The sequence below is a fragment of the Schistocerca nitens genome, chromosome 10, assembly GCF_023898315.1.
Source record: "Schistocerca nitens isolate TAMUIC-IGC-003100 chromosome 10, iqSchNite1.1, whole genome shotgun sequence".
Taxonomy (NCBI): Eukaryota; Metazoa; Arthropoda; class Insecta; order Orthoptera; family Acrididae; genus Schistocerca; species Schistocerca nitens.
The window spans coordinates 17164315-17178867 of NC_064623.1; the positions used below are offsets into that span (position 1 = coordinate 17164315).

General features: G+C 41.2%; 1 protein-coding gene across 2 annotated transcripts in view; it reads left to right on the forward strand.

Moving 5' to 3' along the window:
- Window positions 1-14553, forward strand: part of LOC126210592 (uncharacterized) — a 188528-nt gene that overhangs the window by 19378 nt on the left and 154597 nt on the right. For both annotated transcript variants that reach the window (XM_049939860.1, XM_049939861.1), the window contains exons 2-3: window positions 4770-5714; window positions 6264-6338. In XM_049939860.1, the coding sequence (XP_049795817.1) occupies window positions 5150-5714; window positions 6264-6338 (640 nt within the window). In that variant the 5' untranslated portion in view covers window positions 4770-5149. The remainder of the gene's footprint in view (window positions 1-4769; window positions 5715-6263; window positions 6339-14553) is intronic.

The following is a 14553-nucleotide window of genomic DNA, read 5'->3' on the forward strand; positions in this document are numbered from 1 at the left end:
TACAAGAGCGATGTACTTGAGGGCAGCATTATGGAAATAGAAGAGGATGTAGATGAAGGTGAAATGGGAGATTTGATGCTGCATGAACAATTTGAGGAGGAGGAGATTAGTGTTTAACGTCCCGTCGACAACGAGGTCATTAGAGACGGAGCACAAGCTCGGGTGAGGGAAGGATGGGGAAGGAAATCGGCCGTGCCCTTTCAAAGGAACCATCCCGGCATTTGCCTGAAGCGATTTAGGGAAATCACGGAAAACCTAAATCAGGATGGCCGGAGACGGGATTGAACCGTCGTCCTCCCGAATGCGAGTCCAGTGTGCTAACCACTGCGCCACCTCGCTCGGTGAACAATTTGACAAAGCACTGAAAGACCTAAGTTGAAACAGGGCCCCAAGAGTAGACAACGTTCAATTACAACTACCGATAGCCTTGTGAGAGCCAGCCATGACAAAACTCTTCCATCTAGTGAGTAAGATGTGTGAGACAGACAAAATACTGTCAGATTTCAAGAGGAATATCATAATTCCAATCCCAAAGAAAGCAGGTGTGAAAATTACTGAACTATCAGTTTAATAAGTTACAGTTGCAAAATACTAACACAAATTCTTTACAGACAAATGGAAAAAACTAGTAGAAGCTGACCTTGGGGAGGATCAGTTTGGATTCCATAGAAATGTTGGAGCACAGTGTGGCAATACTGACCCTCCAACTTATCTTAGAAGTCAGGTTAACGAACAGCAAACCTTCATTTCTAACATTTGTAGAGTTAGAGAAGGCTTTTGACAATGTTGACTGGGATACTCTCTTTCAAATTCTGAAGGTGGAGGGGTAAAATACAGGGAGCAAAAGGCTATTTACAATTTGTAAGGAAATCAGACAGCAGTTATAAGAATTGAAGGGCACGAAAGGGAAGCAGCGGTTGAGAATGGAGTGTGAAGGGTTGTAGCCTGTCCCTGATATTATTCAACCTGAATATTGAGCAAGCATTGAAGGAAACAAAAGAAAAATTTGGAGTAGGAATCAAAATCCATGGAGAAGAAATAATAACTTTGAGGTCTGCTGATGACATTGCAGTTCTGTCAGGGATGGCAAAGGACCTGGAGGAGCAACTGAATGGGATGGACAGTGTCTTGAGGGGAGGGTATAAGATGAACATCAACAAAAGCAAAACGAGGATAATGGAATGTAGTCAAATTAAATCAGGTGATGCTAGGAAATTAGATTAGAAAACGAGGCACTTAAAGTAGTAGGTGAGTTTTGCTATTTGGGAAGCAAAATAACTGATGGTCAAAGTGAAGAAGAAATAAAATGTAGATTGGCAATGGCAAGAAAAGTGTTTCTGAAGAAGAGAAATTTGTTGACGTCGAGTATAGATTTAAGTGCCAGGAAGTCTTTTCAGAAAGTATTTGCACGGAGTGTAGCCATGTATGGAAGTGAAACATGGGCGGTAAACAGTTTAGACAAGAAGAGAATAAAGCTTTCAAAATGTGGTGCTACAGATGAATGCTGAAGATTAGATGTATAGATCACGTAACTGATGAGGAGGTACTGAATAGCATTGGGGAGAAGAGGAACTTGTGGCACAACTTGACTAGAAGAAGGGATCAGTTGGTAAGACACATTCTGCGGCATCAAGGGATCCCTAATTTAGTAGCCTATTGGAGGGAAGCGTGGAGGGTAGAAATCGTAGAGGGAGACGGAGATGAATACACTAAGCAAATTCAGAATGATGTAGGTTGCAGTAGTTATTCGGAGATAAAAGAGGCTTACACAGGATAGAGTAGCATGGAGAGCTGCATAAAACCAGTGTCTGGACTGAAGACCACCAACACAACAACAACAACAACAGACAAGGCGACAGAACCAATAAGGATATAGTGTTTGCAAAATATCATCATGATACGAAGTGCATGAAATTGCACAGCAGCATAATGGAATATATTGTGCATAATGTTGTCATATAAAACAGAATATTATGTAAAATTTAAACTTTACTCTTAGGTTCTTGTACAGACATAACCTCAGGAAATGCGACAATATGAAAAAACCCAACTTGCAGTCAAACTATGACATTGGAATGCAAAACAGTATCCCTAGAAAGGCTGATATACAATACAGAAAATACATATGAAAACCAGTAACCAAGTTAGTTCATAAAAGCCCACCCAGTAATTTGTCAGTCTTGCACTATCTACTCGAAAACCAAATTAATCAATTTGTACATTCCACCGAAACAAGTAATTAGACTCAGTAATTCTCATTGGCTAATGTATACTACTACTACATCCAAAGTGAATGAATTGGCAACAGCAGCATGCAGTGGTATGGAGCATATTCCCCATAACCTGAATTTACTGCTCAGGGACTGGGTGTTGTGTTGTCCTAATCATCATCATTTCATCCCCATCGACGCGCAGGTCGCCGAAGTGGCGTCAACTCGAAAGACCTGCACCAGGCGACCGGTCTACCCGACGGGAGGCCCTAGCCACACGACATTATTATTATTACCCCTAATATGAGCTATTCTCTGAAACGGCAGGTTAATCTTAACCTGCTTAAGCGTGCTATGCATCCTGTAGTTTAGCATATTTTTTGAAGACTTTGGTCTTCAATTACTGAGTGGGCTAACATAAATCTATTCTCATCCTATTAATTTAACACAACAAAATAAAATTAATGGTATGAAGCAATAATTATACTGTCATTTATCTTAATACCATAGTGTTGATGGCCATGTGCAAACTTTTGAACAAAGTGCTTCCTTGGTGGTTTTATCGGACAATGTGTAGGAAATTCTGTCTGCACCTACCATCTGCATATCTTCATTACTTTTCTCACTTGGTAGACTGCTTTTCATCATAATTCATAGGAATATCATTATTTATACCAGTCATTTCATGCCATGAATGACAAAATGGCTGATATTGAAATCACCCACCATGGACCAGAAAAGCAATTGAAATCACTCAACATAGAGGAAGCCACTGGACCTGACGAGATACTGATAAGATTCTACATAGAATATGCAGAAAAAATCTCTCTTCTTCTAGTAGCAGTGTGCTGTCGGTCTGTGGAGGAGTGAAGTGTTCCTGATAATTGGAAAAAGGTACAGGTCATTCCTGCTTTCCAGATGGGTTGTCAAACAGGTGCACAGAACTACAGGTCTGTATCTCTGATGTCAGTCCGTTACAGAATTTTGGAACATGTTTTATTCTTGTGTATTATGACATTTGTGGAGACTGAAAATCTTGGATCATTACTCCTTCCCTTTTCTGTTTACAAGATATTTTTATCCTTTTAGGAAGCCATGCCTTTTTAGATAGTTTCTTAAAATTATTTTTCACTGTTTTAAATCAGCATCTCCACTCCATGATGAAAAGCAACTGTCCTTTTCATTATATTTTTATTTCATTAAATTCATCACAGATGTAATTAGCATTGAAATAATGCACTATGCACTACTGTGTAATGTTTCAGAGTAATATTCAATCATCAGTTGCTGACAAATAACTCCAAACCAAACAACAACACTGTTATATGTGTTGGAAAATATGGCTTTCTTACATCACAGTAAGCAACACTATTCAACATCTGAAAGGTTGTTAATACAAATATATGGTGTTTAACATAATGCAATTTTCTGTTTGAGACACGTATCTGCTTTCAAGACGTGTGTATGTTGGTAGGTTAAAGTTTAACATCCCATTTATGTGAAGGTCATTCAGAGATGCCTGTTTAATTGCAAATGCATTGGGAAGAAAACCATTTGTATCTTGTAATTTAGATGAACCAGCTAGCCAAGTGGAGATTTGAATGTTACTACTCCAAAATAAGAATCCAATTACTCCGGATTATTGGAGCGCAGTGGTTCCTACAAAGCGAATTAGTTTCATCACTACCTTACCAATCATACCTTGCCATTCAGGGTGATACATACCATCAGCAATAAATATACATAAAATGCATTCTGTGCCTGCAGATTATGGTGGTTTGTATGCTACTTAAAATTGTGCAACGAAAAAAGTACACACTTAAACATTTTATTTCTGTATGTTAATGAGCAATGTGTTATCTCTGTAACACTGGCAATGATTTTGTTATACTTAAACCTTTGCACCAGATACCTTCCCATGTGTAACAGGTCGTTCTACAAGTGCCTAAATAAAGTCTGTTTTTCCAATTACTTGAGTACATGAGGATAAATTATTTTTGAAAGAGTTGTGTTCGTGTTTAGTTTTAACATGATTTTCAAGAAAATATTTTTGTTTCCCCCCATCGGCATCTCCCAAACATGTACTCTAAATTTCGCTGTCACTACCTAAACAATACACATTACCAAATATTAATAGGTTTAAGTAGCCGTAATGCATGCGCGTCGCAGCAAATCAATGATTTCTTTGTGCACGAGCAAAGATAAGTATGCTAACTGCCAACGAAGTAGTGGCAAACAGAATAATAATAATAATAATAATAATAATAATGGTTCTCCACGAGACTTTTGATAGTAGCGCGTAGGCTCTCGCGCCAAGCCGCTGAAGATGTGTTTGTTCACGTTGTGGCGCCATGAACGAGTTTCGAAATAATGTAATTCCACATTGGGTTGTAATCTGTGCAGTTGTATTTGTTTCGTTATGTGAAAGCAAGGTACATATCGCTAACTTATGTAATATTCAGAATAAACTACAGCATTTCACCTTGTCTTGGGGAAGCAACGAAGCGTCGTATATGTAGCCTCATTGTCTATTATTCTAATGCTCTGTTTTCGTTACAGGAAAGCGCAGCGGCCGTCACGTGATGTGTAAGCGCGGTTGACGCTTGCCATCTCCCGAGGATACGTAGTGAAATATCTCTACGATTATCTTTGCACACGGTTCTCAAGCGTTGGAACGTAGAAAATGGAGAGTTGAGCGTCGGCGAATGTGTGAATGATTTGTTGTGTACAAACTTTGTAGTGTGGAGAAGTGTTGGTAAACGAACTTCAGTTCTGCGATAATGATACTTCGTGATTCGAACTGTTTATATCTTTCTAAGTGGTGAGAAGTGAATGTTGCATTGTGTGATGACGTTGAGCAAAGCTCGCGCTTAAATGTAAAAAAGGGCGGTAAATTTTATTACTCCTTAGAAGTTCATTGTATTTCATATTTACGCATCATGGATGCAGAACCATCCGCAGATAAGGCAGCCAGTTCTAAAAGGCGCAGTAGGTCGCGATCCACGCTTAGTCGGCGGAGCACAGAGGACTCCAGTAATGCGGATTCCAACGGTAGTAGTGTAGAGAAGGAGGTTCCCTCAAAGGACACTGAACTTCATAACGGTGCTGTTGGCGAAACAGAGGATGCGATCAGAGAAAATGCCCCTAAAACTGCTACAGAAGTGTCCAGTGTTAATGTTAAGGGGGAAGAAAGGCATGGGGAGAAAGTACCGCGTGTTGGTGATAAGTGGAAATTGCACCTGGACCTCTCGGATTCCTGTAGTTTATCAGAGAACGATGCAAGTGATGTTGATGGGATATCCGCACCATCTGCTAGCAATCCTGCCGACGAAGGCCAGGTAGAGGAACCAGAAACAAAACCGAGTGTACTTAAGGATGATGACAAGAGGGTAGCAGAATCTGTTGCCGATGATACCAGTGTGCTGTCCGACACATCTGAATTCTGTGGATTCGAAGACTCTTCTTCAGATCAAGACTATATAGAAGCTTTGATAGCCATCATACGTAAGTGAAGTGTCCATAATTCTGTAAATTCAGCATTAGTATTTTACTGAGATACTTTAATGATGGCTTTTGATTCCTGGTTTATGCCGTATAAGAATAGTTAAATTGTTAAAAAACACTCGACGATGGCATATATTTAGATAACTGGAATATATTTCATTGAAGTTAAATGTTTGCTTTACATTAGACCATTTTGCACTGAATAAAAACATACACCTGTAAATTCTTCATTGAGGTTACTCACTGGTGACATGATATAACTCTCCTAAGGTGTTTGATATTTTTTCTATTCTTATGATTTATCGAGTGTGGGAATTATGTCATAAATATTTCTTCTGCTTCAGTTATGCATTGCCTAAAATGAATATGAGAGCATAATGTGATTTGTGAACAAACTTTTCATATTCACTGCTTTTTAATTAGCTGCTATTAATTTGTCGATTCAAGCAAAATTTCTTGAGTCCTCATGATGTAACGTAATATTAATTACTTTCTACGTTTTTCATGTGTCTCAGCACATTTTGATTCTATGCATCATTTTATTTGCAGAAAAATGTGAAACTACAGATGATGATTGTTGCCTAAGCTCTGATGAAATACCATCATCTCCGAAGACGGAGCCAGGTAAGCAGTCAGTTTGTGGGTGGGTTAACCATACTTATACCAGATGTTGACTTTGACCGATGTTGTGAAACATCACATATACACAAGTAGAGATGTAAGAAAACTGATCGTTTTTATTTTATAAATTTACTAAGTTGTGTTGTCAGATTGACATGTAGTGCAGCCACGGGACTTAAGTTAGGTTGGAATGAGACCTTTGGGTTGTGATTTGGCAAAACTGTGAATATGGTGTCATGAAAGTAACAGGAAACCTTGACACTGTGCATATTTTACAAGTGTTGGATACTGATGAGTGGTTTATGTCTGCCAGTTTTTATGCCATAGTTCAAAGTAGGGGTCGACTGAAGCGTCCGATCCCACCTGTCAACTTTGACCCTTGACGTAAGGCTGTTGAGGTGCGTGATGTCTTGAAGGCGCGGAGTTTGTTTTGTGAGTGGCGTGTTTGTAAGTGTCGTGTTGCGGTTCGTGGTGCCCTCTGGTGGTGTGTTTAGGGGTTTCGTGTTGTGTATTGGGTTCAGTTTGGTGTTACTGCTTCTTTGGCTAGTTCTCGTTTTGGCTGTATTTGGAGCAGACTTGGTTTCAGTTAACGTGTGTTAATTTGAGTAAATTAATTTGTTGTTGCATTTGTTAGGTATGGATATGACTGATAAAATTAATAGTCTGCGATTGCATGCTATGATGGGCGCGACTCCGTTGGAGTTGATAAAATTTCTACAGCTATTTGGGTTGATTCCAGAGGTGGTTAAGTGCTGTTTGTCGGCATGAAATGACATTGGCAAAAGTTCCGGCATCTCGGACCAGGGGACGGTTATATGTGGCGGTGCTGTAGGGATAACCTATGGCGCTCCGTACGTTGCGGTTCCTTGTTCGAGAAGTCTTTTTTTATAGATCGTCTCACAAAGTTTTTGCGCGCATGAGACTGGTGTGATTGAGAGGTGTGTGCTGGACTGGTTTTCGTTTTGTCCTGAGTTTATTAAGTACAGGGGTAGGTTGGGTGGGCCTGGGGTTGTGGTGGAGGTGGACGAGTCACAGTTTTTGAAAAGGAAGTATGGGAGGAGTAAGTCTGTCTGTGGTTGGTCTGTGTCGGGAGGGGGGTGGGGGGTGTTCGGAATGTGTTCTTAGGGTTGTGGAGGAGCAGTCTAAGGTGGAATTAGTGGGGTTAATTGGGGAGTTTATAGAACCGGGTTCCACTGTAGCATGGGGAAGGGGGGGAAGAGTGTGTTGGTTTGTGATTTAGTTCTGGAGGTTCTATTTTGTTGCAGTTTTTGTTGAGTTGTAGTGTGCGATTGAGATTTTTTTATTTTGCATATGCTTTTTGTTTATGGGTATTTTATTTTGGGACGAGTGGGGAAGTTGGGGTGGGTGGGTTTGGTCTTTCGTTTGGTTGTGTATTTTTTTGTTGGTTTTGTGTGTGTGTGTGTGTGTGTGTGTGTGTGTGTGTGTGTGTGTGTGTGTGTGTGTGTGTGTGTGTGCACGCGTGCGGTGTCCGACCTAGGTTGCGGCGCTGGAACTTTGTTGTGGTAAGTTATTTTTCTTGTTTTTAGTGTACATCTACATGACTACTCTGCAATTCACATTTAAGTGCTTGGCAGAGGGTTCATCGAACCAAAATCATACTATCTCTCTACCATTCCACTCCCGAACAGCGCGTGGGAAAAACGAACACCTAAACCTTTCTGTTCGAGCTCTGATTTCACTTATTTTATTTTGATGATCATTCCTACCTATGTAGGTTGGGCTCAACAAAATATTTTCGCATTCAGAAGAGAAAGTTGGCGACTGAAATTTCATAACTAGATCTCGCCGCGATGAAAAACGTCTTTGCTTTAATGACTTCCATCCCAACTCGCGTATCATATCTGCCACACTCTCTCCCCTATTACGTGATAATACAAAACGAGCTGCCCTTTTTTGCACCCTTTCGATGTCCTTTGTCAGTCCCACCTGGTAAGGATCCCACACCGCGCAGCAATATTCTAATAGAGGACGAACGAGTGTAGTGTAAGCTGTCTCTTTAGTGGACTTGTTGCATCTTCTAAGTGTCCTGCCAATGAAACGCAACCTTTGGCTCGCCTTCCCCACAATATTATCTATGTGGTCTTTCCAACTGAAGTTGTTTGTAATTTTAACACCCAGGTACTTAGTTGAATTGACAGCCTTGAGAATTGTACTATTTATCGAGTAATCGAATTCCAACGGATTTATTTTAGAACTCGTGTGGATCACCTCACACTTTTCGTTATTTAGCGTCAACTGTCACCTGCCACACCATACAGCAATCTTTTCTAAATTGCTTTGCAACTGATACTGGTCTTCGGATGACCTTACTAGACGGTAAATTACAGCATCATCTGCGAACAACCTAAGAGAACTGCTCAGATTGTCACGCAGGTCATTTATATAGATCAGGAACAGCAGAGGTCCCAGGACGCTTCCCTGGGGAACACCTGATATCACTTCAGTTTTACTCGATGATTTGCCGTCTATTACTACAAACTGCGACCTTCCTGACAGGAAATCATGAATCCAGTCGCACAACTGAGACGATACCCCATAGGCCCGCAGCTTGATTAGAAGTCGCTTGTGAGGAACGGTGTCAAAAGCTTTCCGGAAATCTAGACATACGGAATCAACTTGAGATCCCCTGTCGATAGCGGCCATTACTTCGTGCGAATAAAGAGCTAGCTGCGTTGCACAAGAACGATGTTTTCTGAAACCATGCTGATTACGTATCAATAGATCGTTCCCTTCGAGGTGATTCATAATGTTTGAATACAATATATGCTCCAAAACCCTACTGCAAACAGACGTCAATTGTATAGGTCTGTAGTTCGATGGATTACTCCTACTACCCTTCTTAAACACTGGTGCGACCTGCGCAATTTTCCCATCTGTAGGTACAGATCTATCGGTGAGTGAGCGGTTGTATATGATTGCTAAGTAGGGAGCGTAATCTGAAAGGAACCTAATCGGTATACAATCTGGACCTGAAGACTTGCCCGTATCAAGCGATTTGAGTTGCTTCGCAACCCCTAAGGTATCTACTTCTAAGAAACTCATGGTAGCAGCTGTTTGTGTTTCAAATTCTGGAATATTCCATTCGTCTTCCCTGGTGAAAGAATTTCGGAAAACTGCATTCAATAACTCCGCTTTAGCGGCACAGTCGTCGGTAACAGCACCATCGGCACTGCGTAGCGAAGGTATTGAGTGCGTCTTGCCGCTTGTGTACTATACATACGACCAGAATTTCTTCGGATTTGTTGTGTTGGGCTCAAGGGAAGTGTTCTGTTCCAATGTGTGGGTGTGGCATTCCCATACAGCTCAACAGCAGATCCTGATCCTACAAATTGGATCGAACACATCCCTTGATCTGTATAACTCAGCAGCAACTCCCGATATCGGAACACCCACAGCCACAACCACACATTGGAATAGCCACACCCACACATTGGAACGGATCACTTCCCTTGAGCCCAACAAATACACAAAAAACAAGAAAAATAACTTACCACAACAAAGTTCCAGTGCCGCAACCTAGGTCGGCCACCGCACGCGTGTGTGCGCGCGCACACACACACACACACACACACACACACACACACACACACACACACACACACACACACACACACACACACACACCAAAAGATACACAACCAAAAGAAAGACTCAACCCACCCATGGGTCAAGGGAAGTGCCCGATTCCGGAGGATTTTTGCGTTTAGTAGAATTTGGGGAGTTTTGTGTCGTCAGTTTTTTTTCCGTTGTTTTGTGTGGTTTGGTATGTTGGTGTGTGTGTGTGTGTAAATTTGTTTATGTTTACTTTGTCCGCAGCCAAAAACCCCCAATTTCCCACACTTGTCCCGTTAGTTTCATTAGGATTTTTGTGGAACGTGTGTGTTTTGGTTTTTCAATGTATTTTCATATTTGTTGCATGTTTACATAATGACGTCATAGACGCCATGTAGGAGTCTTAGTGCATGGTTGTTTCCGCCATATTTGTGATGTCGTGGGTCAAAGCAGATGGGTGGATTTGGACGCTTCTGTGTTTCTCGAAGTAGACACTTGGTATTGGCAGGATCAGTATTCCCCAGTTTTGCCTTCTCAAACTCAGTTGCAGTATGTGACTGCAGGAAGCAGTATATCTACATCTATATCATACTTTGCAAGCCACCAAGTTGTGTGTGGCGGAGGGTACTTGTAGTACCTCTATCTGATCCCTCCAAACCAGTTCCACTCGTGAATTGTGCGGGGGAAGAATGATTGTCGGTAAGCCGCTGTATTAGCTTTAATTTCTCGAATTGTCTCCGCGTGGTCAATACGCAAAATGTATGTGAGAGGAAGTAATATCTTGTCTGAATTCTCCTGAAAAGTGCTGTCTCAAAATTTCAATAGTAACTCTCTCCGTGCTGCACAACACCTCTCTTGAAACATCTGCCAGTGGAGTTTGTTTAGCATCTCCGTAATGCTCTCTCGCCAGCTAAACGATCCTGTGACGAAACACGCAGCTCTTCATTGGATCTTCTCTATCAGTCCTCCCTGATAGGGATCCCAGATAGGTGAACAATACTCAAGAATTGGGCGAACAAGTGCCTTATAAGCCACTTCTTTCATTGATGAGTTACACATCCTTAAGATTCTTCCAGTGAATCTGAATCTGGTGTCTACTTCTTGCATGTCTGTTTTATATGGTCATCTCATTCAAGGTCGCTCTGGGATAGTTACACCTAGATATTTTACAGCAGATGCTGTCTCCAGCTGTTTGTCATCAATAGTATAGCTGTGCAGTAGGGTATTTCTTTTTCTATGTATGCGCAATATGTTACATTTATTTAGGTTCAGGGTCAACTGCCAGAGTCTGCACCATTTATCAATCCTCTGCAGGTCGTTCTGCAAATTGTTACTGTCTCCTGACGTTGCTACTTTGGTATAGACAACTGCTTCATCTGCGAATACCCATAAAGAGCATCCGACACTTTCTACTAGTATGTATATATACATCTGTTGATTAAGTTCCGTTAAGTGCGACGTGTTGAGTTGTATCTGCAAGAAAGTCTTGAATCCAATCGCAAGTCTGCTCCAATACTCCGTAAGCTCGTATTTTTTTCACTAAGCAGCAATTCGGGACAGTTTCAAATGCCTGCCTGAAATCAACGAACACGGCATCGACCTGAGCGCCTTTGTCCACTGTTCGTGGATCTCGTGGAGGAACAGAGCGAGCTGAGTTTCACAGGATCTCTGTTTGCGGAATCCATGTTGATTTTTATAGATGAGGTGTTCTTTTTTAAGAACGTCAAAATTCTTGAACATAAAACATGTTCCATGGTTCTACAACAGATTGACATCAATGATATAGGTCTTTAATTGTGTGAATCTGTCTTATGGCCTTTCTTAAAAACTGGAATGACCTGCGCGTTTTCCAGTCATTTGGTACCTTTCGTTGCTCAAGTGATCTACGATAAATTATTACTAGGAGGGGAGCAAGTTCTTTCGCATAATCTTTATAGAATCTGACACGTATCTCCTGGTCCTGGAGCCTTTCCACTACTAAGCGATTGTAGCTGGTTTCAATTTCGCGATTGGTTATCTCAATATCAGCCATTTCATCATGTGCATGACAATCGAAAGGAGGGACGGTGTTAAGATCTTCCATTGTGAAACAACTGCAGAAGACCAAATTCAGTATTTTGGCCTTATATCTGTTATCTTCTGTTTCGTTGCCTGTGTGGTCATTGAGAGAATGAATAGATGATTTTCACCCACTTACTGATTTTACATACGACCAAAATCTCCTAGGGTTTTTACTCAGGTCAGTAGATAACGTCTTACTTTCAAAATCATTGAATGCTCCTCTCATTGCTGTCCTTACACTCATTTTCACTTTATTCAGTGTTTGTTTGTTAGCTGGGTTCTTACTTATTTTGAATCTGAGGTGAAGAGCTCTTTGTTTATGTAGCGCTATTCTAATGTGACTATTAAACCATGGTGGATCTTCCCCATTCCTTAAAACCTTACTCGGTACATACTTGTCTTGGGCGTATTGAACGATACCTTTGCATTTTTTCCATTTGTTCTCCACATCTTCGTCCTCATCACCAAATGTTTGATGCTGACTGCTGAGATATTCTGAAATTTGTACCCTGTCACACTTGCTGAGTAAATATGTCGTCCTACCTCTCTTAACATTCCTTGTAGGACCAGTCGTCATAGATGCTGTCAAAGCCTTATGATCACTGATACCTTCCTCTACATTGACTGATTCGATAATTTCAGGTCTAAGACATTACCTTCATGAGTTGGTTCTATAACTATCTGCTCAAGGTAATTTTCGGACAAGACATACAGAACAATGCCACATGATTCCCTGTCTCTGGCACCAGTTTTGATGGCATAACACTCCCAATCTATACCTGGCAAGTTGAAGTCGCCTCCTATTACAATGGCATGATCAAGAAAATTACTAATGATGTTCTGAAAGTTGTATTTAAAGGGCTCTACAACTACAGATCCTGACCCAGGTGGTCTATAAAAGCATCCAATCACCATTTTAGACCATTCTTTGATACTCAGTTTCACTCAGATGAATCCACATTCAGAATCGGTGATAAACTCGCTAGATTTTATCGAATTTTTTACTTCAATAAACACGCCACCACTACAGGCGACTAACCTATCCTGCCGATAAACGTCGAGTCTGAACTTAGAATTTCGTTGTCATTGATGTCTGGCTTGAACCAGGTTTCTGTTCCCTATACTATCTATGCATTATAATCTTCAGTCTCTCTCTCTCTCTCTCTCTCTCTCTCTCTCTCTCTCTCTCTCTCTCTCTCTCTATTCGTTTAGTCAGTTCCAACTCTTCGTGACCCCATGAACCAAATCACGCCACTTTTTCCTTTCTTGCACTTTCTCCCGTAGACCTTCCAGTTCAGAACACTTTGCTTCTGTGATGCCATCGATCCATCTCATCCTCTGACATCCTCTTCTTCTAGTTCCTTCAATTTTCCCCAGCATTAATGTTTTTTCCAGCGAGGCATGCCTTCGCACTGTGTGTCCAAAGTAGGTCAGCTTTTGTTTTAACATTAGACCTTCCAGGGAGAAATCTGGTTTTATTTGCTCCAATATTGATCTGTTGGTTCTCTTTGCAGTCCATGGAACTCTTAAGAAGTCTCCTCCAACGCCACAGTTCGAAGGAGTCAATTCTTCGCCGTTCAGCCTTTCTAATGGTCCAGGTCTCACATCCATACATCACAACTGGAAAGACCATAGCCCTCACATTATGGATTTTTGTTGCTAGTGTTATATCTCTGGACCTTATAACCTTATCAAGGTTTGACATCGACTGTCTACCAAGCAACAGGCGTCTCCATATTTCATGGCTGCAGTCGCCATCAGCAGAGATCTGGGAACCGAGATAACTGAATGTGGTTACTACCTCCATGGTTTCTCCTCCTATATCCCACGAATTGGTAGGTGTAGTTGCCATAATTTTCGTTTTCTTCACATTCAGCCTAAGACCGGCCTTTTCACTTTCGTCTTTCACCTTCAGCAAGAGTGTTGTCAATTCTTCTTCACTTTCTGCCAACAGGATCGTATCATCCACGTACCTGAGGTTGTTTACATTTATTCCAGCTATTTTAATTCCTGTTTCTCCTTCATCTAGCCTCGCATTCCTCATAACATGTTCTGCATACAGATTGAATAAGTACGGAGACAGTATGCAGCCTTGCTGGACCCCTTTCTGAATCTTTATCCGTTTCGTTGTTCCATACATAGTTCTCACTGTGGCTTCTTGGTCAAGGTATAAACTCCGTATCAGATGAATGAGGTGATCTGGTACACCCATGTTTTTCAGTACGTTTCATAATTTGTTGTGATTGACGCAGTCAAAGTCTTTGACGTAGTCAGTAAAGCAGAGGTACACACCTCTGTGGAATTCTCTTGCTTTTTCCACAATCCACCGAATGTTAGCAATTTGATCTCTAGTTCCTCTTCCTGTCCTAAATCCAGCTTGTTCTTCTGGTAGCTCTCGATGTAGATACTGGTGAAGTCTATTTTGTAATACTTTCAACATGACTTTGCTAGCATGTGAGATAAGTGCGATCGTTCGGTAATCTGAGCATTCTTTAGAACTTCTCTTCTTTGGAATGGGGATGAATACTGATCTTCAGTAAGCAATACTAATTGTGGGACCTTTCCTTGGATGCTCCTGCAGTTT